Genomic DNA, 25,282 nt, shown 5'->3' with positions numbered 1-25,282 from the left:
GAGCTCTTCATTGTGACCAGCATTTGCCACAAATGGTGATTTTAAACAAAAAAAAAAATCTCTCCTTTGCACCTTTGCTGTGCCAAGCCCCGTGTGTGCTGCTGCCAAGTCGAGGCGTCCCTGCCCCTCAACACGATCTGTATCATTTTAAAGCGTGTTGCCTTTAGCCTCTCTCCCTGCCCGGTACAGAAATCTGTCATTTTCTCTAGTCCCATAGACTTGTATGACAAGAAGAACTAGTTTCTAATTTTATGCCCATTGAGATAAACCACTAATGCTGGATGAAGTCTAAAAGGTAGGATTATAATGCTACCCCACTGAACTGCATTTCATCAGCTATAACTTTCCAAAGCCAGATTTGTAAGTAAGCCCTTTACAGCTAAGGAAACTACAATTATCTTTTCCAGGGCTTCCTATGTTAATACTGGTAACAAATTCAAATGATTCTATCAACACGAAATATCCCAGAAGACTGAACCACTGTGGTGTGTGGAAGCTGCAGATACCGAGGTGCTGTGTACCAAACAAATATTTCATTTTATACCTAATCTTTTATTATTTTTATTAAGTGTTTTGAAAGTAAATAGGGAAAGGCTAAGATGCATGACTAATAGCTAAGCCTGCTGAATGCTGAAACTGGTTATCAAAAGCTACCAAGACTTTGCCCTTCCTCTGCATTGAGACAATCGGTAATGAGGGAGTTCTCCAACGGCCTATTCTCTCGCCTCAAGGAGGCCGGGGATACACAATCCCCAAGGGAAGGTAACAGTTTATCCTTTTCCACAAACACAGAATGCCTCATTTAGAAACCTGTAAACTGCATTTTATTAAAAAACAAATCCACCTCCATGCCAAGAGCTCCATGAGAACAGATGGACACCATATATTCCTTGTAACGCCGCCTTTTCAACTCTTCCTCAGAAAAGACGCACGCGGAGATAAACTGTTAAGTTGCACCTTTTTGTGGCAGCACCTCAAAAAGAATCAACTCCTTCACAGATGCTTTTCATAAAGAGAAATACCATTTTTTTGCCAGGCTAGGTGATACCAAATTACCCTAAGAGGCGGCCTGCGTGTCATTTCACAGAATTAAGGCTTAAACAAGTATTGCTTATACCTCTGGATGACTTTTCAGCTGCACTAAATCAGGTGGTTATAAGATTTTGGTTAAATAAAAGGTGGTTTCCTGTTATTAGTGTAATAACCATCTGACAGCCTAAACCAGAGTCTTTACCAAAATAAACAAACATGGCTAATTTTTTAGGCCTGGCAACATGCTAAAATATCAGTGTGATTAGCTAGTAAATCCCATTTTAAGAAACCTTTTTATGACTGGGGACTTCTGCCACTTTACAAATGTATTCCTCTAAGCCCACTAATTCAGTTAGCCTTTTCAATCCATTGTATTATTCTTGGGCCAGCTTCATTTTGCATTAAATCCACTGCAGAAAGCTAAATTGAACGCAAAAATCAGACTTGATCCAGGCTTCCTTTTGTTCAAAGATAGAGACCGAAAGTCCTCTGCTGCTGCCACACACTTTCATCACCAATTTATAGGAACCGACAGTGTAAGGGAAAAGCAATGAAAGTCATTGTTTTGGGACTTCAAAGCATCTCTGTATCTGGGGAAGGAAATCCTTTCAGTCAGCAGTGCTCTCCCCACAGACTGCAGGTGGGTGAAAAGTTATACCCAACTGGAAGTGCCCCAGAGCCATAGGGATATTAATGACATACAGGGCCTATTTAAAAAAAAAAAATAGAATAGTGAGAACACAAGGGGTCTAATTAAGAAAATGAAATGGAAAATTGATTGGTGGGCACTTTGTGCTGAAGTGGTGAACATTAAGAAGAGGCAAAATGCCCATATACACCACATACTCGTGTCTGTTTTTCTCAGAAGCACTCGTTGAGCACCCAAAGTATGTAAAGCCTTTAAAGTGTACCACAGCTTAATTTTAATGTAGGAAAAACAGAGGGCCAGCACTGGGAGGGAAGAAAATCTCTGAGAGTCCAGCCCCATTCAAGTCAGGTAGTCTGGCTGCTGATTGCACCAGCAGCAGGATGGAGCCCGTGCTGCATTTCTGATATCAGTAACAACCTGAGCAGGCAGAATTGAGAGAGCTTCTTATATCTGTTAGTGTTGTGCCAATGACAAGTATCAAGATTTAAAAAACAACTGGAAAATGTGTTGATCAATCAACAGAAAAAAACCCAGCACATTGCAAACCATGTAACTGCACTGCCACAAGGATTTTCTGTGTTTCAGACTCCGAAAGATTTGGTAAGAAATTATTCTCCTCCTCATAAAATACAAACCCTCAATCACAACACACAGGTACCAAAACAAAAGCATTAAGCAAAACTTACCTTAATGTCTTGCTCTGAGCTATCTGTTACAGTTTTCTGAGCAGCACTGGAGAGTGAATTTGCCACCTGTGGCTGAGCTTCTAGGAGCTTCTTCAGCTTCAAATCCACCAACTTACTGTTTTGTTCTGCTAAATATGCAAATACCACATACAACAGAGTGAGATGCATTTCAATGCAGACTTGCTACAACAATGTAGCAATTTAAAAGGTAGATTTAATTTACTTTGCTATCATTTTGAACTTAAAAAAAATAGGAGGAATTGTTTTTGCGACTGGGATCAGTGCAGGTTTGTGTAACACATAAATTTTTTCTTAGAAAACATACATGACACTCAGCTGAACAAGTAAACACGCTTGCAGACAGCAGATGAAAAACACAGAAAGCAGATAATGTTTAAAGTTACTCCAAATGGACACATACCTATACTTTGGTATAAAAACACACTTAAAGAGCTATTTATTTAAAGATGACCATTTATCATATAATTTACACACTGATAACCCCTCAAATTTATGAACTAGTAATTCATCCTAAGGTTTCTTGGCACAGCTTCTCATAAAATTTCAGTATCAAAAAGAGACTACTTTCTAGTAATAATTTACTATGATTCATAGAGTGTGTTGTAACTGGGAGTCATAACTCGAAGTCTGCCAAAGTCCCCAAATTTTCTAATGGATTTCAGCAACTTGGACCAGAGCCCAAATAAATGACAGTTGAGAACTTTACCTCCCACTGTATGTGAAGGTTGAGTGTACGAATCTGTAACACACCTACACACACACAGAGGCACATGAGAGCAGGAGGAAGGTGTTAATGCCAAGCTGCAGCACAGAACTGTGGGGCTGTCCCTGGGCAGGGAAGCAGAGGAAGCCCCCAGACACACTCCACATGCAGCCCCACGTGAGGAATCACCCCTGCATCACACCTGGGCCTTGGCTCACAGGCAGAGGAAAGAGCAGCTCCTGTGTTTTCCCATGTGCACAAGCTGAGTTTTTCAGGGCAGGCTGGTGACTTCCAGCTGGTGTGGAAAGTGGAGTCACGACTGTTGAGCCACACAGTCCCTTCCAAGGTTTGGAGCTCTCCAATGCATATTAGCCAAAACATTTTTGGCATGAGGGCAGTCAAACACTGCCTGTCTCCAGCAGCAATGGGCTGGGCTGGATTACGGAGAAGGATAGTTTCCCTTTCCTCTGGCACACCCAGCCAGGGTATCCTTAATTGAGGCTCACATGTAAGTACATGCACGTTCTCGTGGCTTTATACATAAACACCGTGTAACAATGATGATATAAGAGGTTCACAACACGCAGAAGTACTGACAAATACAGACAGAAGCGATACTGAAAACCAAGAAAGAGTAAAAACAAAGTTTTCTCTTCTTGAAAGAGATGGGAGGGGCTAAGATTCAGCAGGGGACTAACTAAGATGGTCCATAATGATCCCAAATGTGACATGTCCCTTAATAGCTGCACTTTCAGGTGTTCCCAGGAGATTCAGCCTTTATTAAAACTTGGTATCAACCGGCAGATTTAAACCAAAATCCATGCAGTCTGATTTCCACCACAGCACTAGACTGCTTTCTGTATTACTGCCCATCTTCTTTCTTACTTGTCTGTACATCTGGCTACTGAAGTGCAGACTGAACTGCAAAATCACGTCCCAGGTTTTTTTCAGAATGTCTCACCAATGTGGACATGGAGCACTGGGCAGTGGGTTTGGATCCCTGAAAAGGCACCTCTCGGAATAAAAAGCCCACAGAAATAAATGTTGGTAAGTCACTGGGGCAGTGGGACAGGAATATTCACTTACTCTGGTTTTATTCCTCCTAAAATGAACCAGCCTTTATTGGAAAATTCTTTGACAGGATTCTGATTTAAGTAAGCTAAATTCAAGTGCTGGAAACACTAAATACATTTTCTTCTGTGTCTGGAAATCCTCAAATAGCAAAAAATAAAGGCCATGACTCAAATCTTTTGCATGCAAGCAAGACTAGAAAGTGCTGTATACACATCACTGTTGGTTTAATTTACAAAGAAAAAACCACTAAATAAGGTTCTGATTTAAAATATCATGGACTACACATTTGCCCTCTAGCATGGGCAGAATCAAGCCAAAGGATGCTCAATATTCTCTCTGCATTGGCCAAGTTACTCCAGGTCTGAGCGAACTGTAAGATCCCAAATTTCCAAGATTCCATGTTTAGCACCACATTTATCACCTGAACTCCAGCTGGGCTTGAAGAGTTTTGAGAAAGGGGGGAATAACACTCCTGTGACTTCATGTCTTTACAAACCCCCTGTTATCTGAACACTGTTGAGTAAATAGGACTGCTTCTGCTCATATTTACACCTCCATGCCCCCACTGGGGCAACAAGGTGGAAACACAACAACTGGCCCTTGGGAAGGAACCAGAGAGACACCAAGTCTAGATAAACACAGAAAGACACACTTGCTCCTCTCCCCTGAGCAGAAGGAAGTGCAGAGTGGCAGCTGTAGTCACCCACACCATTGCTCATCCCTCTGTCTACCTGACACAACCCAGACAGGTGGGGCTTTTTTCCTCTTTTTTTTTTCCCTCTGCTTTCAGGTGGCTCTGCTTGACCAGTGTGGCCTAGGGTGCCCTTCCCCATCAAAAAAGCAGGAGACATTTAAATATCAGACATTGTTGGAAATGATGATTTTGTTCATTTTAAATTTTAACTAAACATATTAATATTGGGATTAATTATCGCAGGATATTAAACATTAGGGTTTAAGAGACCCGAAAAAGCACAGGAGAATAAAGCTGACAGAGAGACAAGCAGCACATCAGTATTTATATGATGATGGAGTGTTAGTCATGCAAAATACACAAAATAGCCATTATTTAAATTACCCGTTGAATCAAGGTCATTTTCTAGGTTAGTAAGTTCATCTCCACCTCCAGTAACAGAGCATTCAGGAGCCTCCTCATTAGTATCTATCTCAATATTATCATCATCCTCATCCTCATCTGTAGGAACACACAGCATTAAGGTTAGTATTTTCATATGTACATGCAACACATCACTCAAAAAAAAATGAATGCTTTAGAGAACAAGTTGAGTTATGATAAAAATGCCAATAATTAAGTCCAGAAAGAAGACTCCAGTCTGTCCACGTCTGGATTTATCAAACTGAGGTAATTTGTTAAACATATGGGGTTTTCTCTGCTAGAAATTCCTTCTCCAATAAAGGCAGAGTCTGGCCTCAGCAGTGGTTGAACCTCTGGGTAGCTTGAGTCAAAATAGTTTCCTCCAGGCTCTCCGTTCTCCACATTGCAGGATGGATGCCAAGGCTGCCATGTGGCAGGTTCAGACGGCTCTGGGCAGCAGAAGGACCCTGAGCTCCTGTCTCCTGAGAAAGGCTCCAGGTCCTGAGCTCCCAGCTTGGTGAGACCTGCTACTCCTCACCTTGCACAGTACAGCCCAGAGCAGTGATGACTGTACCTTGCCTAGGTTTGAAAGTCTCCTTCTGGTACAAGGAGGAACACTATCACACACAATAAGCAACTATATGCAGTGAGAGCACCCTCATGAATTGCTGCTTTCCCAAAACCACAGCATGGGTCAGGCTGGAAGGGATCACAGTGGGGTCATCTGGTCAAACTTCTGTGTTCATTGCAGAGCACGTGGCACAGGATGGTGTCCAGGCGGTTCTTGGATGTTCCCACTGAGGGAGGCTCCACACCTCGTCTGGGCAGTCCCAGTGCTGGAGCCTCTTCCTCATGTCCATGTGGAACTTCCTGAGCCTCAGCTCCTGCCCGTTGCCTCTGGTGCCACTGCCCGGCCCCACCGAGCAGAGCCTGGTCCCTGCTGTGAGCCCTCCCTGCAGACACTGACAGACATGGAGGAGGTTCCCTCTCAGGGTGTCTTCTCCAGGATGGACAGGCCCAGCTCCCTCGGCCTTTCCCCAGAACTGAGCTGCTCCAGTCCCTTCATCGCCATCTGTCACCCTCTGCTGGACCCACCCCTGTCTCTCCTGTCCTGAGGATCCCGAACCGGGCACAGCACTGCAGACTGGCCCACCCAGGGCTGAGCAGAGGGGCAGGATCACCTCTCTGCCCTGCTGGCAATGCAGTTCCTGAGGCAGCCCAGGCTCCCTCTGGCCTTGTTGCCCCCAGGGCACTGCTGGCCCATGGACATCTCCTTGTCCCCAGCACCCCCAGCTCCTCTGCAGAGCTGCTGCCCAGCACGGCACCCCCAGCCTGTGCTGCTGCCGGGGGTTGTTCCTCCCCAGGTGCAGAAGCCTGAATTTTTCCTTGTCGAACTTCAGGAGGTTCTTCCCTACCCATCTCAGCCTGTCCAGGTCCCTCTGAAGGGCTCACAGCACACTGGGGTGTCAGCCAGTGCTCCCAGCTTCGTGTCACCAGTGAACTTGCTGAGCAGGCATCTGCCCCTTCATCCAAGCCATTGATGAATAAGTTAAAAGTGCTTTACTGCACTACTTTTCATCAGCATTGTTTGTAAGGTAGACACATTTTAAATAAAATAATAATTGTAATTATATTTTTATGGGCTCTTTCTACCAAGTTTCTCAGAGCAGCTTATGAATATCACTCATAAATGAGCCCCATAATGTTTTATGAAGTAGGTGATTATTATAATTACAATTATGATGATGATGATGATGTAGGTAAATTATGGCACAGAAAGAGTAAGTAACCTGAAGAAGATCAAATAGCAAGTTCTGAATTGTGAAGCAGATCCCAGAAAAAATCCTGACTCACATTTTCAATACAAATATATAATGAAATTCAAGTCCATAAAGGCTAGATTAGTCATTTCAAAGTAAGCAGATGCATTGTATTTACTCACTTTTAGATCTCCTATCAAATGCTATCTCTACTTGTTCAGACTTACACTAACATTTTTTCCTATGTATGCATGCATGTGTGTAAAAATGATAAAAAGGAGTAGGCTAAAGTGTGTCTGAAGAAACAAGACAGAGTAACTAAAGGAACTTTAAAATATCTAAGACAGGAAAAAACCCCAAATTATTAATACAAGATATGGGTATATTCAAACATCACATAAACAAAAAGGATTCTAAATATAGTACCACAGTGCCATAATTCTGAATCCCAGAGGTTTGGATTGGTGCTGATCACTCATGTCTTGGAAACACATTCAATTCCATTCCCAGCCCTGAAGCTTTCAATTTAGGTCCACACTGCTGCCATAAGGGTCATACAACTGTATCTTGACTTTATCCCTTTATCTCCACAGCACCTATAACTCCCATTTTAGGACTCTGTTGATTTTTTTTTATGTCTACTACTTTCTTCTAACCAGCTGCTCCCTCAATTCTCCTGTAACTAACCAACATCCTCCACAGACCTCTGGTGATCCAGGGTAAGGCTCTTGCTGCAACAGACAGGAGCAAAGAAGTCCTCATTCCTTAAGTGTCTTATCCAGCACTGGCTGTGTGTGTGATGGAGCCCGTGCAGCAGAACCCCTGTGCTCCAGCTGCGCACCATGACTTCCCTGGGCTCCCCTCCATGTGCTCTCCTTGGTCTCCAGAAGACACCTCTCCTTGGTCTCTAGAAGACTCAGCTTTCTTCCAAGCTGCCCCAGACTGAGTGAGAGCGATGGAGAAGAACATCTCTTTGCAGTCAATCCAAGATCTGCAACCAGACCTGGGACCTGACGGGGGTGGCAGTGGGTGGACAGAAATATCCCCTCTGCTTCCACCCAAACCCACACAGGTGATCCTGGGACCTGAACTCCTGTTGTTTCAGGTAGTGCAGAGGTAAGTGAACAAAGGAGAATGATACAGTGTGATCTTCATCAAGTGGAAAAAAGGACAAAAATAAAGGGATAAAAGCAGACTGAAGAGAAAACAGAATGGTAAAGCAACAACAGCAGCAATTCAGATAGTTTTGAATTTCCTTCAAAGCTGCTCAACTGTTTCTGATGAGGAGCTGGACTTTACACACCATTATAAATCCTTCACTATAAATGGTGCTAGAGAAATTCAGCGGCACTCAGGCCATGGTACTCTCAAGTCCATCCTGGAGTTCACAGGGGCACACTTGAAAGCATGATTTGGACATTTGGAAGAGGTGGAAGGAAGAAAGAGAGACACTGTCATGGCAGAGAGAAACCAAATCCACCTGGAGCCTAGAAACTCGTGGAATCACCCAAAGGAGTCACAGCTCACAAGGTCAGCTCACAGCTACTAGTCACCCCACAGGATGCTAGAGGTGTCAAAACAATCTAAACAAGATGACAGGGTTTAAGACTCCTGCATACTAAGGGAATGCTTATATTAGATAATTTAATTTTCTTTAATTTAATATAGCAAGATGAGATCAGAGGCACTGCCTTTGACACCACCATTTTAGGAAACAAAAGAGATGGCAATGTGGAAGACACCAGCTTCTAGTATCAGATAATGACCTGACCTAGTATTTAATTTAAAGTTGGCAGACTTTGACCGAATATGATTATCCGGACATTTACATTTTATTTAAAAAAAATCAATTAAAAGCTGTAATTTGAAGTAATTTCAGAATTTTTCAAGTATCTTTAAAAATCTAGATCCCTTGATTTAATTTACTCTAGGGGTTTTTTTTTCCAGTTCAATGTTCTGCCAGTGTATTAAAAGGGAAATGTGTTTAGGGAGCATGTTACAACAAGATTTTGCAATTATAAATGATAAAAGGAACAACATGACGAAGAGATAACAGATATCTTTTATGAAAAGAACAAATTACTAGTGCAAAAAACTTGAAGCACTTGGTCTAGAACCAGGGCAGATGTTTAGAAAATGACTGAAGGACTGAAGAACTGCTTCCTTGAAAAGTATGCAAATTTGAATCCTAGAAAGACAGTAAAGCTTTACTAGGTCATGAAGAAATGAACAAAATAAAAGATAAAGGATTGAGTCAACAACTTCACAGCACTGACCATCTCCTGCACAGCATGGACTGCAGTCTGGACTGGAGAGAGAGAAATAAGTATCTTTTGGAACCACGTGGAAATGCCAGAATATTGGTGGACAGGGACCCAGAGGCATTTTATAGTTCTTAGGTCTTACTACTCAGATTAAGGTCAGGCCTAATTCGTGGAAAAACTGATAATCTCTTGACTCGGTTTAAGCTGGTCCACACGTGAAGGATTTGCAGCTGACTGCATCAGTTTCTAGATTAAATGAGAAAGGACTAAGTTTCATAGTGAAGCAAAAGCATTGATGGGGGCTGGATCACATTATTGGGAGAAGCTGCACAAACAGCAATGTCTCTTCAGGGAAGGCATCTCCAGCCTTCAGCATTGTCTCTGGGAAGTCCTTCAGGCTTGTGGATGTTGAGACATTTAGTTTATTTACTTTCAGGTGCAGAGCTCACTTTAAGGCTGCAGGATGTGACAGGAGCCTGTGCACAGCAATCAAGGCAGCAAAGGCAGGGAATGGAAGAAATGCAGAGTTGAAATACTGGTTCCGTTGTACAAGAAATCTGATGTCAGGACAAGAAATTACAGCAGGTACTGTCGACAGATAGAAATACTGCCTGCGAAAAATATTAAGGACTTGTTCCATGAGTTGGAGGCTAAGCATGATGAGTAAAGCTGTGCCACCATGTACATTCCCTGAAGATCACTGCCTCAGAAGTGAGAATCTTGAGATCTTGGACATACCCTGTCCTGACCACTGCCGGGTCCGAGCCACTTCCTCACACCGACGCCAGCTCAAATGAAGGATGGACTTGTGCCAGAGCGCAAAGAAAACACACCACCCAAAGCCCAGCAGAGCAGTTCCACTGCTCAGGGACAGTTCCTAGATAAGATGTCAATTCCTTTGTCCTGTTGCTGCCAGGAAAAGGGGGGATATTTGGATCTCTATCTGGATACTGTCCCTGGATCCAGCTCGAGGCATCCGCTTATCAGCCTGAAGCTAGTAGGACATCTAATAAATTTGAAGCTGCCATCCCAAACCCTCTGGCAGTTGGCAGGAAGAAGTATTTCTGTCTCACATGCCAAATATCCAATGAAAAAGACTGGATTTCATAGCTAGGGCTGCTTTGCTTATCCAGGAAAGTTTCAACTTGCCATAGTCATTTGAGTTTCTCAGACCTCGGTTAAATAAAGCCTTTTAACAAAGAATACTGCACCAGTGCCAAAGCATGAAATTCTTAATGAGCATATAGAAACAATGAAAGAGATAATGCTTTTTACCTACAGTTGTAAGGAAGAAGTTAGTCTTTAAAGAATCCAGAGCTGAAAAGTCACTTTTTTCTGAAATATTTGAATTGAGAGTAAAATTACTTGGTACATTCCCTTTTTGTAAATCAAAAATTAATTGCAATCAATGCAGAAGAAGAGATTAATGAGGTATAATGGACAAGAGAGCTTGGAAGACACAAGATAATAAGCTTGTCTTGGGTATTGTGTAGGGAATACAGGACTCTACACAATAAAAATATGAATGCAGTTAGGGGAAGCATTCAAAGTCCAGTAGTAATAAGGAGACAGTCTATTAAATCCTAATTTTTGGTGGAAATTGAAAAACAAAAAAGACTAAACCCAAAATTAATTCCAATTTATTTGGTCTGTAAAGTGTTGGCATCATTTCACAGAACCACTACATTTTAGAAGAATAAATTTCTTTAGGGGAGATTTGGTATAGCGCCTGAAAATACCAGCGGCGTGGTAGAATTATGTGCCATAAGGAAAGCTTTTTAAGAAGGAGGAATCAGAAGAAAATGCTATAAAATGCACACTGGACAGATAAAACAAGACAAACAAGACAGGGAATGAAAACTTTAGGTCCAAGAGAAGTTCAAATAGATTGGCCAAACTACTGTATGAACAAAATAAAATCAAAGTAGGAAGTATAAATCAATGCAAAAGTAGAAAGCTGGGAAATTGTTGCATTGGATAAAACCCAATAAGTAGAGTGGTGATAACTTTAAAAATAAGTTGTCATCAGTTTTGATACTTGTCCACTCTTTTAGTAACACATAAACTCTCTACACCTACAAATACAGATTTCTTTTAATATATATGCACAGCGACCTCTCAGACTGTTTACAAATTGCATGAAGGGCAGGAAGAGCAATGCTAAAATACAGAGGAAAACATGAACAGGACAACCACATCCCAGAAAGCAGCACACTGGGATATTTAGCAACTTTACAATTGGGTCACTGCAACAAAACAGAGTCACTGCTACCCAGCTGAGCACCCAGGACAGAACCAGACACAGACCTCACTTTGAGAGAAGGTATGGCAGGAACAGCTAAAACTCAAATTAGCAAACCTAAACCAGCACAAGGCACGATGAAACAGTGACGATGAAGGAATGAAATAATGTAGGATGGGATGTGAAGAGGGATGAGGAACACCATGGCCTGTGTAATACCCAAGTCCTGTGTCGTTTGGCTCATCCTGTCTTACTGCCACCAAGGACATAATTTCTCTATTTGTTAAAGAAGAGAGTTATGTTGGCAAGCTTTGTTTACTGGGCAAAGAGAGTAAAACTGAAGACCAGACTCAAAGGGAGATGTACAACTCACTGCTCTCTCCTTGGTGTTAAAACGGAACAGAAGTGTTTGGCTTAGGGTGCAGTAAGACTGTATTTAAATATTTATGCATACAAAGCACATGTACTAGAGAGAAATAAATATTTTTGTTGAATCTACATGCATTGTCAGTATCAAGCTGTATTTTCCTTACACTTTGGCTTATGATTAGGAGTTAGTTGGAGAAACACTATTTCCCTCAGAATATGTAGAAGACATTACAAGAGCAAGAAGCCTGCACTGAAACGTGTGCTCAGCACCCATTTGAGTGACACTACATTACTCCAGCTCATAGCACTGGCAGGTATATGAATTTTAATGCTATTTCAAAGTCAGTTTAATAACATTATAGCAATATTACAACTCAAAACCTGTAAAAGCAAGTGGTCTGTCAACAGACTGCCATTTAAAACCAAAAGGTTGTTGCCTCCACCTCTCACAGGCCGCCTTTAAAATTCTCTTATTTTGAACACATTTAATAAAAAAATAACATTTCTAAAATATTTAAAATGTTTTCTCCCAAAATTATGACCACATTCCTATATAAAAATATATATTGAAGAGAACCAACAACCACGAAATTCTAAAAAATCGTGGGTAATGACAAATCTGTAAATAATGGGTCAACATGAGCTACTTACTCAGAGAACATATTTTTCTTTCAATCACATGTGTGATTTTCTTTTAACTGCTGGAAATTAAGTAACACAAGCACAGACTTAGGCAACACATCTACAGGTCTTTCGATACGTTCACCTGATGAACAACGACGTTTTGAAGTGCGAATACAAGCGACACCCAAAAAGGTCTCTGGCTCCTAGGTTGCCATAGGAATAAGATACAAGGTTCCTCAGCTCACCTCCAGATGCCTTTGACCTTTCTTTCAACTTTTCTGCAGCCATTTCAGTGTAGCTGGGAAGTTCTGACATCTTCACTCCAGATCGAGCTTCTGCTATTAGCTGACGAGCTCTCTCTCTCAGCTGCCGACGCCGCTCTTCATCTTGCTGCTAAGATATATTGAACAGTTGCCAACTCAGTAATTGACAGAAATGCAATTTCATTCTCAATCTGATCATCATGATAGGAACTGGTTTACAGCATGGTGCTTGGCCCACATTATAAATAGGACGCTCGATATCAGTTGGGTGTCACACCACAATTTTTAAAGACATCCATGCGTCAGATTACTATTTTTTTTTTAAGCATTCCCCAAATTATTACTGCATTAGAAACCTGATGATTTGCACTGTGAAGCTTTTATAAATTATGTTCCATAAAAACACCTTGATGAAAATTTGCAGACACTTTCGTCTCCAAGTAATCACACCCAATGAGTGATTTGTGTGAAGTTTTACTGGTGCTGTAAGATGGTTTTACTCAATTGAATTACTCATTTGAGCAGTATTCTGTCACAGAACTGAACTGAGAAGCCAGATACTGCTCTTGGTTACTCCAAGCAACAAGCTGACTTCAGAGTATAAAGTGGCAGCAAATCTGAGGCATGTTCTTTGACTTCAACAGACATTTTTCTTCTAAAAACCCCCCAAAAACTAGTGAAAATTACTGAAAGAACAATAGATGCTCTCATAGCAGAGAAGACTTTGCATCCCTTTCAAACATCCTACTAGTGGAGCTTTGGTCAATAATTAAAGGAATCATAGTGGAATCATGCCAGATAGTGTTGTCCCACTAAGAACATAGAATAACTTAGAAGCACGATAATATTTCAGTTACATAAATAAACAAGGTTCTGCAGCGTGAAATTTTGCAGAAGACCAACCCACCGTGATAAAAAACCTTCATAAGAAGATGTGTTCAAACATATCTCTGAGACTCCACAGTCTCCATAAGGGAAACCGTTTCAATTTTCACCTTAAGCACGGGATTTTTTTGCTAAATTAGGACTGTTTTTCCCCTCCCCTCAATATCAGAAAGGCTCATAAAGTGCAACAAAGTCGGTGCTTGGCTTAAATCTAACCTGCCAATAAGTTTATGTCTTACTGACATAATGACCTGGATAAATCCCAGGTAGAGGCTGTTGACCTGAACTAAGTGGAATATAACAAACTGCCTAATTTTGGAGAGCCATTCTGGCAGCCTTCCCACCAAACCAGAAACTTGAGCATCCCACACCTGCAGAGGCTGCTGAGAGCTGTTGCTAAGTGCTATTTAGTTTAAGCAATCCTTAATAAAACAAGCGCAAAATACTAATTAGGTACATTTTCTCCATTTCCATGTAAATTGTTTGTTTGTAGCTATTTACTCAGCATTGTTCTCGGCACAATAGAAAAAATGCAAATGACTGAATCAGAATGCAGCCCTAATGGGACTTTCTGTTTATAACCATTAGCCCAGAGGTGTGCTGTAATTCAATCCTCAAGCAGAAAGATTTAGCCTCATTAACAGCTTGCATGGGCAGGTTACAACTCATAAAACCCTACAGTAAACAAAGTATATGGACACAGCACAATATCTCGCCTCTGAGTGACAGAGTCCCCATTCCCTATCAGATTGCCCTGATTTACTTTTCTCCTAATGTCCTTCCCTGGAAAGACAATTCTGCCAGGGCCCTGCGAGGCAGCGGGATGACACACGGGCTTTGTTTGCTTTCTCACCCTTTAACTTCCCAGAAGGCAACAGAGCAACAGTTCTATCAAAAATTTATTTGGTAAAGTACACATTAGAAAGACAACTGGAAAGCTTCTCTCCCCCCGCTCCACCTCCTCCTATGCACTATAATAGATCAATTTAATTTAATTTCTAGCCAGCCGACTGACACAGCAAACGGTTTTATTTCGACCCATAGTATTTGGTAACATTAATTACATTGAATTTTACTTGAAATAAAACTGCTCAAATCTCTAATATTCCTAATTCTTTGGATATAGGAACTTGTGGGCTTCACTTAAATGACTTCTAAGAACGAATGTACAAAATTAAGAATCCCACGTGGTTTAACGCCAAACAATTTAATCTACTTCAGCACATGTAATTTAAAATAGGCCCAGTTACGTGTTTGTGACAAAAATTCCCTAAACTGAGCTGGCTGATTTCTCCTTTTCCTCTCCTCCTCCTGAAAGAGAACTTGTATCCTGAATTATTAGCATAGTCATTAACATCCCGGGGATCTCCAAGCAAACACAGATTATGGTGGCTTGTGTTTGTGCTGATTAAGCCAATCATCACCAGCGGATAAGGGAAAAACCAGCCTAGTTCTTGCTTAAATTCAATTCAGGTATTTGAACCCCCGGTTACTGAGCTTGTCAGAAGAAACAGCGGTAAGAAGGAGCAATGAAACTGAGAGCAGAAAAAAGGAGACAGATTAAGTTTTGAGGTACAGAAAAATAGTTAAACGAATTTGTTCTATCAAACTAGAATTTGGAAAGGAAAGCACTTGAGAGAGGTACAGAGACATGAACAAAAAAAAAATATATATTAAAAAAACCAAAAAACAACCAACCCAGGAGATATGAAAAGAAGCACTGCACCAAGAAAGGACCACGCAAACACATGTGCAGTGACTTATTTTTCCCCATACAGTGGAAAAGAAAAGTCAGTAAAATCTTCCACTCTCTGACACGAATCTGACATGCCAAAGAGACATTACAGTTTTCTTTATTATTTCCCCCCAACTATTCTGTAATGGTTTAAAGATCTGCCATGCGGATGCACAGTGAGGAAAAACTTCACTATTTAAGGACAAACTCTTCAAGAATAAGTAATGTAATTCCTTGTTTCCCTCCTATAAAAATGTATTGGTATGCAATTTTTATATTTCACAGTTCACTGACATCTCGGCAAGCTTTCTTCCACTGCTTCAATGGTGCTACTTTTAATTTTATCCTCCTTAGTCCTAGTAATTAAAGTGATCAGCAGTGGCATCCCAACGGCTTTGACACAGCTACAACCCCCTAGCTGACTCCGGCTTTTAAGGGAAAGGGGAAGAAAAAAAAAGGACGGGAGTTTCATTTCACTGGAACAAGAAAATCAAGCTTCTCCAATCCTCAACTTTATCCAATTGTTCTTTCAGCAGCCTTTGGATCTTAAGAAACAAATAAAAATGGCTGCCATTAGGGGGTCCTGTTTGTACTCGCCGCAGACGGCAATGACTGACATCACTTTGGCCAAAAATTACGCCGTGGATTTGGGAAGGTGAATTCAAATGTGAAACACTGGCAGGGCAGTTTCCGAGATCATTACCCAAGCCAGCTGAGAGCTGCCAAACTCAGGGGAAATATTGAGAGTGGTGGAGTCTTTCAGGGCAAAAAAACCCCCCAAACCCCCTTAAAAATCATCTTTTTAAATGAATGAAAATTTTGCAATCTTCTCACATTAAAAAGAAAAAGAAAATAAACTACATAACCTTTGCCAGGGATTTTCAGCCCTCCTTTGGTAGAATTTTAGGAGGATCCAAACTGACAGATCCAAACTTACACCAGAATTCTGATTATGTATCATCCTCTCACTATAATATATAAATATATATATATATATAATCTGGTGAACTGCATTTATTTGATGTCTAAAAAGTAAATTCTTTACCGTGTCCATAGACTGGGGGGCAAAAGTAAAATTTTAAAAATGTGGTAAATTTCTTATAATCCGCTAAATCAACAAAAGCAATAAAATCAAACCAGAATTGTATGAGAGGGAGCAATTCCTGAAGCTGTAGGTTTCAAAATGGTTCGTGGTCAGCCGTGAGTGCACAGTACATCTAAGAGAAAGAACTTGACTGCCACCCCTTTCATCATCAGACAGGAAGAACGGCTCTGTTATTAGCCATTCAGAAAGAAAAAGACTTCTGTGCTTGTCCAGAGGCAAGGATTACCAAAATGTACCTATTCAGGATTACCAAAATGTACCTATTCAGTTAGAAGAGAAGACAGAGTAAAAAAAAAAAAAAAAAAGGGGGGGGGGAAAAAAAGAAAAAATAAATAAAATTACACGAGCTTTAAAGGTTTGAGCAGGCTGGGTTGTACTGTGACCTTGATCGGCTCTTGTTTGAGTAAATAGGATTTGGGATGAAACATTAAAACTGTTTAGCAGATCTTTTCAAACCATTTCAAACTTTTCTTATGTTGGTTTATAATATAACCAGACATGCTTGTAAATGGCCACACCTGCTCATTCCTCTGGGGATGGCCTGATCTCTGCCTTTGCTAACAAAGAAAGGACGGGAGAAAAAAAAATAAATCAGCCTTTCTTGTTGCAAAACAGAGTGGAAAGTCAAAATCTTTCTCAAGTTTGTCCCATCTGGTCAGATTAAATCTTTGATCACCCTGGGGATCACATTTATGTTTGGTCTCTACCACTGTTTCAGAACAGCTCAAAATACACAGGTAGTGAACAAAATATGGATTGCTAAGCAAGGGACACTTGGCATAAACAAAAATGGCTTTAGATTTCTGTTCAGATCCTAGGAGGGGGTAAGCAAAGACAGACATAAACATCTTGGGTATTTTCTGCCTTCTGCCTGGTGTCTACATCAGCTACCTCACTATCCACAAACTGCATGTAGCTGGAAAATATTTTTTCATTAATGCCTATCACAGAAAGTATCAAACTGCTTAAGTAGCTCTTGGCTTAGGAGCTATGGCACCGATACACTGATGAGACAAGACAGAATGAACACAGAAGTAGCTCAAAGTCTAAAACCACAAACAATATCTGACAAAGCTGTCCCCCTTAAGAAAAAAAGCTTCCAAAATTCACAATAACATGGGGTGGTGTGGCTGTGAAATGGAAAACAGCTCCTTAAACCAAGGAGGCATTTTTAAAGAAGTAGCCAGCAGTTTCTCCCTTTTTTTAGTTTTTAATTTTAAAAATAATTTTATGTTGTTCTGGAAAATGTACAATTGACTTGGTACAGTATTTCTGTGTGAAAAGCAGTGGCTGTAGAAAAACAATCCACTGATAATTTAATTCCTTGTGTCATTGTGAGACTGGAAAGCTCTTAGTTTACTGAATGGGAAAAAAAAATATTTGAAAAAAAGAATGTCTGACTAAGTAAGTATCACCTTGTGCTACATCCAAGGCCTCTTGCTGGTTGTCTGGCTGCTCTTTTGTAGGCAAAAAGGAGCTGAACGCTCTCTGGCTCCTTAGATCTGGTCCAACAAATGCACTGCCAGTCATGCACACGGATCCAGCTTAAAACCCAGTGTGAGCCTAAAAGAAGCTAGTCAAACTGGCACCTACTCATGCAGAAGTAGATAGATTTGTCATGACAGGCTGATTATTCAATGTAAAGAAACAGTTTAGCTTTTCTAATCTGGTACAAATACATCTTTCTCAGAGAAAAAAGTAAAAGGTCTAACAGTTCAAGTATTTATAAGTAAAGAAACCAACAAAAAAAATTGTAACGTCAAAGTGAACCACAGGTATTTGTGCTGGAGCATTCTGCTAAACAGCCCCCAAGTTCTATTCAGATAAATAAGATTTAAGCCATTTAACCATTTCGGAGCTGCACATCTCTGTGGCAGAGGTGAGCTCGTCTGTCTCATACTGCACTTGGCTCTAAGGCAAGTTTCAGGGACAGGCTGAGATACCCAATTCCAAAACCACGTTCTGTTTTCCTTCTGTCCTCGCTGGCTTGCGCTGGTGCAGAGAGCGAGGTGCTCTCCCAGAGAACCCTGCTGACCCTCAGGGCTCCCAGGAAACACCACCCAGAAAACTGATCTAAACCAAAAAGGACAGAAAAGGACTCCGCTAACTTCCTCCCTGGAATTTTCCCTGCTTACGCAAGTTTGTGCTCTCCCCCATCCAGGAAGTATAATTAAGGTCAACAATCACCTAAGGTGCTGGGATCCATGAGCTTGTTCTGCCTGTCATCGTGACTGTCAGTGTTATTAGCATGACCCCACAAACAGGGGCTCGAGCATGCAGGCTCAGAAATATCCTAAAATATTGCCATCATCCAGACAGGGCAGAACGTCTGATCTGAGATGAACAGGCTCAAGATGGTGTTTGCTGTGCCTTTCCACAGCTGAGTTACAGACAGAAGTTAAGAAAGCTGCTTACTCATTGTAGGAGTCAACATTCGTCGAGCTCCACTTAAGGGATTTTCTCTTGTGTAAACTTGACTTTATAATTAAAAAAAAAAAAAAAAAAAAAAAAAAATAAAAGAAAAAAAAAAGGAGGGGGAAAAAAAAAGCGCATTATGAAACAAAGGCCAATTTTTGGCAAGTGTCTGGGATGTGTAAGCTGGAGAGCAGCATCTCTCTGACTGCCATCCTGGGAAGCTTCCTCCTCGGGCGGCCAAGGGAGGGGACGTGCCCTCCTGAGGAATGCTCCCGGGTCACTCCCAGCCCAACAAAGCCAGCGGGCTGCGGGGGGCCTCCCAAAGTTGGTTTTCCTCCCCCCCACCTCCCCTGCTTCTCTCAATTTTTGGGGGAGGGTAACGAGATCCCTGTCTGCTTCTATGTGATGAGAATGAAAAGAACAAGTGCAAACCCTACATCTCCCTGGACCCTATTTTGCTGTGGTTTTTTTTTTTTTTTTTTTTTTTTTTTTTTTTTTTTTAAGAAAGTCCTGCAAACTGCTGGCAGGTTTTTTTTAATGGAAAATACCAATCGCCTAAGATCTATACCTAGCCTTTTGCCAATAATGAGAAAACTTCACCTTCTGTCCCCAGCAATTCTTAGGAAATCTTTTGCTGTTATTCCTACAAATCCAATTACAGATTGTTGAGTAGCTAGTGGAGTAAGCTTATTGAGGAGTGTCACATCACTAAGTCGTGCGTATGTGTTTCAGTTTGTAATGTGGTCTGAGCCGCTGTAGAGGTGTCAACTTAAAATGCAAGTAAGTAGCAGAACAGGGCTAATCCCAGCCACTACTCCCCTGCAGCCAAATTGTAGCGCAATGAATGACAGTGGAAATGCAAAGATGCCACTGTGCTTATCACACACAGCCAGATGGTGGACCTGGATCAATGCACACATGCCACGATCAATGCATTTGATAAAGAATTAAGAAGAAAACTGTACATGTTATCAAAGAACTTGTACATGGCATAATTATGATTCTGCATGTGCTTACTGATGATATTGGAGACTCAGAGGCAGGTGATAATGAAACTGATAGGAAGAAATAGCTTAAAGGCTACAGCATATGGCCTCAGCACTAAGAAATCTTGTCAAATAGTTCAGAAAGCTTTTTTAACTGTTATTACAGGCTGCTCATAGTGCAAGCTGGTGGCAACGTTTTAATTTTTTTTAAACCTGAAATGTCAAAAAGTTACAAAAGCTGTACTTTTCAGAATGGTTCAGAAAATAATTAAGATGCTATTGTGTTTTAAACACCGCAAAAAAACCTACAGGTAGAGAGAGCATTCACAGTTTGGGGGTGGGAGGGGGGCATTTAGGAATACATATATCATTCTGTGTTTCCTGAATAAATACATTTAGACTTTGAGGGAGCTTGTGGCTGTTAAAGGAATATATCTTGGGAGCAATTTGCACCCAGCACACCAATCTCTACCGACGCGGTTTCGATATTGTCGAAAATTCGGTATTATCGAAATGTATCGAAATGTACTCAACATCAAACACAGAGTATTCCCCTGTTCGCCTTTGTACCCTGTCAGCTGAGTTACAGACACCCTGGATGTGAAGGAGGCAATTAAAGGTTCATGGAAAATAAAGTCTAAAGTAATAAAAAAAAAAATTTATAACGTATAAAAGGTACCTAAAATACAAATTCTCATGCTCCAGTTGATAGATGAGCTGTCTAATCAACGCCTGGACGTAACTTAAGTGCTCTCATTAGTGTGAAGACCTTCAGGCTAAATAAGACTAAATCCCTTAAAAATTGCTTCTGCAATAGAAAAATCCCCCTTACCATTTTCCTCTGCCTAAATCATATCAATTAAAAAGAGAGAAGGGGAGGGAGGGAGAGAGAGGCATTTTCACATGACTTTGTTTTAACTGACACTCAAAAATCTATCTTCTGAATCCAATTTAAAATGTCTCGGAAAAAAAAAAAAAGTTCATTAGCAATCAAAGAAAAAAAAAAAATCACCCCGAGTTTAGTTTCTCTTTCACTTTGAACCTGAATCTTTACTCAGCGCTAAGGTGCATAATGCCCATTGAATCCTTCACCCTAACTTCTTTTTTCAACGCGAAACGTTTAATCAACGTCGCAGTTTTACAATAAATGATAAAATTTATCAAAACGATCCTCCAGAAGAGTGAAGCACTCATTTTATTTTCAGCAGGCTGAGGAGGGACACTCTCCACCTCCCCCCCGCTCCCCGCCAACCCCCGAATTTCAATTTGTCCTGACAAACCATTGGGTATTAAATTCTAAAGGCACGCAGAGTGCATAAAGAACTGATGGCTTGATTAGCTCTTGTGGTGCAATTGAAGGAGCTGTCTCTCTCCCCGCTTCTCCATTTTGAGAAACACTTTGATCTTCGTTCAAGTCAATTCATGAACATCAACTGACAAGACTGCATGAAACACCCCAATGGTTAGGCCCAAACTCGTAGCAAACTATTTGGTTTCATTAAGGCTTTAGGAGAAGTGACCAGTGACAGTCCTTTCATTCAGAAGCCAACAGGCAAGTGACTATTTAAAGTTTAATGTGCACAATGTACTGCTGAAGGCCACTACACCTATAGTCAGTCACTCAAGTATGAATGCCTTTACCTACTATTTTGTGACATGTGAACTGCTAAGTGCAGCTGCAGTCTCATTAATGCATTCGCCCCAGATTTGTTTGCAGGAATAAATGGACGATTCACAGAATTTCTGGTGAGAGAAACAACTGTATCTTCAAAGGAAGGTAGAACAGCAGGTGCTATGTAAAAGCCAGCGATTAAAAGCAGATTGTCTTTTTAAATGCAGTAATTTACTCGAGATTTGCACAAGTGCGGCAGAAATATTATCTGTTCCGGTTGAAAATACGAAAGAATTTGAATCCCATCACCCGCAAAACGTGGGGTGTTTGGCCTGGTGTCGCGCTTTGCTACAGTACACTACTTACACATCACTCTTCCTCTTTTTTTAGTTGCCCTCTCCAAAGAGCCCCACTTCAAAGAGTTCATTTTTGCACCAGTTCCTGTCAATGCAGGTCAGAAACACTAAAGTGGAAAGTGGCTGCAGTGCCGTGGCACAAAGAGTCTCCGCGGCTGAAATCAAACAAAGCCCAATTAAACTAATCATAACGTCCCAGTGAACACAAGGAAGCTCACCTGGTATTTCTGGACTTCTTGTGTGAATTCCCAACTCTACTCGGTACTTGGTACTATAATTACCCTGACCAAAATACTGTGAAATTACTGCTCTGATCTACTAATGGCTGCAAAAAATCCCGTCGCCGTGGTTCCATGCCAAGGGGCCGTAGCAAGGTGGCGCAATGCTTTCTGACAGAGACGACAACTTCGAAAAACTCAAAAGGGAAAATTAACGGGATGTGGTTTATGTTGCCAAGGACTGTTCATTAATTACCAATTTAATCACTGCTGGAGGCATGACATTACAAAAATCTGGCTGAAAGTTCTAATAGATTATGAAGACCACCTAAGAAGAGTGACCAAGAAATGTACAAAACAATTAATACTGTTTCACTGCTATCAAAGACACTCAGATTATTTTACATCAAGTGAAGCAAAAGAATTAGTAGCTTCACAGTGCCACCACTAGGAACTGTAAATACAATGGCACACAATTAGTAATGCACATGTGACTTTTCGTTCAAGGCATATATCCTTGGGAAAGCCAGAACACGATAAGGAGAACAAAAGAAACATTTTTAAATGAAATGAATAAAGATTTTAACTCTACCCTTGTGCATGCTGAGCAATCACAGAATAGGCAATGCAAAATACAGCTCTAAGTGATGGCGGTATCATCCTGGGATTCACAACAGCGTGTACTGAACATCCACACGGAAAACGTCCACAGCTATTAGCAGCGATAGAAAAAGAGCATTCCAGGGGCTGAGAAACCCGGGTCTCGCTCTGCACACAAAGGGACAGCTCTGAAACAGAGAGGAGTTTTTTGTTTTCTGGTTTTTTTGGGTTATGGGGGTTTTTTTTGGCTAATATTTATAAACGGATAGAAGACACTAAAATTTTGGAACTAGTTTTGTTCGCATGATCTTAGAATTCCATTAATAAGCTGCCAGCCTATTTTCTGTCAGCGTGCAAGTTAATGGTATGGCTGCAGACTGTGCTTGAATTTACAGCCACATAATAAATAAAATGCATATATTTAGGCCAGATCCTTAACTGGCGCAGACAGCTACATCTTACAGAAATGACAGCAATAAAAATCAGCTGAGAAACTCAAGCATTTGTGTCTAAAACTGAAACTGCTAACATTTGTCGTGCATTATCAAAGGTTATGCTTTATTCAGGAAATCCTTCCTGCTATAAAACTGACAGTGCATACTAATTCTTCTTAAAAATTAGTTTACTCGCACTAATTGATTTATTTTCTCAGCTACATCAGGGACTTGTCTGCAGCAATATTTTTGTACAGTGAAATATCACAACTTCATAGCCAGGAAGTGCTTAAACAGACCAAATATGAAGTCAAAAGACGTGGAACCTTTTTGGAAAGTTACAGATTATTTTTATTTTTTATGTATTGAGGAACTTTAAATAAAACAAGTTGCTTGTTCCTGCCATCAAGGAATTGACATCAGACTATCTCAACCTTAAGAGTGTCGCTATAAAGAAGTAAATATCAGGTCAGTTTGTGGGTTTGAAGTGTTCAGTCAGCAGGTCTAACCTCCAGTTTAAAGAAAAGTATATTGTCAAACCAACTATAAAACTTGGAATGCTCATGAAATGTAAATACTCTACAGCATAGTCTTATCAGCTTACACCATATTTAACCACTTTATAGTGGCATACAGACAAGATACATAAATGAACAACAGGGAATAAGTTACCAAAGCTCAGGGATTACCAAAATAATGTTCAATCTTTTTACCAATTAAATGGTAACTCCTTCTATGTAATCTTGGGAAGATCTAGTGATCATATCTAAATCTGGTTGCAATTATCAGCATGACAGACTAGTCTTTTTTCAATCAATATTTTCCAATTAATATTAAAAGACCAAGGTTGCCACCTGCAAAGTCCTATACCTCGATAAATTCATGCTAGATGTTTAATTAATAAAGATCAGATCTTAAATCTACTTTTTTTAAAGAAAAGCAAGATAGGAATAACTTGGGAGTGCTTCCTTAAATGAATTAGCATTACCACCTGAATCACAGACATTTATTTTCCAATTGAGGAGACTACAAAAAATCCAGCAGTGAACTGGATACCTTTCCTAATGCCACAGAAGTGGGGATTCTGGTATGACACAGAAAAAAAAATCTAAATGAAGACATTTTGTACTCATTTTCAAGAACCTGACAATATAATTGGAGGAAAGAACACTTGCATTGTTACCTTGAGTTTAGGGCATCTTTCAAACAAAATATTCTATTTTTTGCTGTCTATTCTGAATTTGCTTTCGCTACCACTTCTGTTCACATTGGCTACTTATTAGTTACTTTATTTATTATTTACTTATTTACATTAAGTTTACTTATTGGAGATAAGTTTGGACAATCTGGAGCTTATTAGTTCAGAGGGATAGCAGATTATTGCTGGACATGATCAATAACTGGGATAATTTATTAAAACATTTTTTCTGAGCATTTAGAATAATGCTTTGTTTTTATTTCATTGCAGTCAGCATATCCGGTATCTGTGCAAAGGTATGCAACCAAAATTAAACATCATGAAGACTCATCTCCTTCCAGATTCTGTCATTTTCTGAAGCCTTTCTAAAAACAACTTCCATTTCCACTAGTCCAGTACAGCCAAAAAAAAAAAAAAAAAAAAAAGTTATCATTTTGCACTCAAATATTAACGAAAATGAAAAGTAATGGGCACAACAGATTGACACCTGAAGTAGAAAGAGCTTATTAAAAATGAATTAGATACAGCTGCAACAAGTCCTTTGAGGAAGGGAGTAATAAAAAGCAGTATTGTGAGCAAGGAGAAACAATCTCACGGCACAGCCCATTCCTCTGCCCTCTGCATACAGTGTTTGTGTGTTTGGAGGAGACAGATTTTTTGGTGAAGCACTTTATATCTGCAAAATCTACTCAAAGAGTTGAACATAATCACCACTGCTCTTTCAAATCTTTTTTTTTTTTTTCAATATATACACATTGAGGCGGCTGCTGCTGTCATTCAGCTTGAATAAATGTAAAATAATGGTGCCAGAGATAATTAAACCCAAATCTTTGTACAGAAAGCAGGGTAGCAACAGTTGCACTTAAGCACAGCAGCGGCCTCAGGATTACTCTCCATGTCAGTTCGTATTATTCTGGTTTTAAATTCTTATTGTTCAAATGGAATCCCTCACAGT

The 25,282-nt window shown here is 40.4% G+C and overlaps 2 protein-coding genes across 10 annotated transcripts in view; both read right to left on the bottom strand.

The window, feature by feature from the left end:
• The window catches only part of EHBP1 (EH domain binding protein 1), a 204,946-nt gene that overhangs the window by 39,972 nt on the left and 139,692 nt on the right, over nt 1-25,282 (bottom strand). For 3 of the 9 annotated variants that reach the window (XM_066316442.1, XM_066316436.1, XM_066316437.1), the window contains 3 exons: nt 12,766-12,913; nt 5,244-5,360; nt 2,368-2,492 (listed from right to left, as the gene is read on the bottom strand). In XM_066316442.1, the coding sequence (XP_066172539.1) occupies nt 2,368-2,492; nt 5,244-5,360; nt 12,766-12,913 (390 nt within the window). Of the gene's footprint in view, nt 1-2,367; nt 2,496-5,243; nt 5,361-12,765; nt 12,914-25,282 lie in introns of all 9 variants that reach the window. The other 6 variants (XM_066316441.1, XM_066316434.1, XM_066316435.1 and 3 more) reach the window with 3 other exon arrangements.
• Nucleotides 23,259-25,282, bottom strand: part of MCM8 (minichromosome maintenance 8 homologous recombination repair factor) — a 341,212-nt gene continuing 339,188 nt past the window's right edge. Inside the window, exon 19 of the mRNA XM_066316443.1 lies at nt 23,259-23,271. The gene's annotated coding sequence lies outside the window, so the exon portion shown is untranslated. The remainder of the gene's footprint in view (nt 23,272-25,282) is intronic.

The sequence above is a fragment of the Sylvia atricapilla genome, chromosome 3 (genome assembly GCF_009819655.1).
Source record: "Sylvia atricapilla isolate bSylAtr1 chromosome 3, bSylAtr1.pri, whole genome shotgun sequence".
Lineage (NCBI taxonomy): Eukaryota > Metazoa > Chordata > Aves > Passeriformes > Sylviidae > Sylvia > Sylvia atricapilla.
The sequence above is the reverse complement of the archived record's forward strand: the minus strand, read 5'-3'. Positions and strand labels throughout refer to the sequence as shown.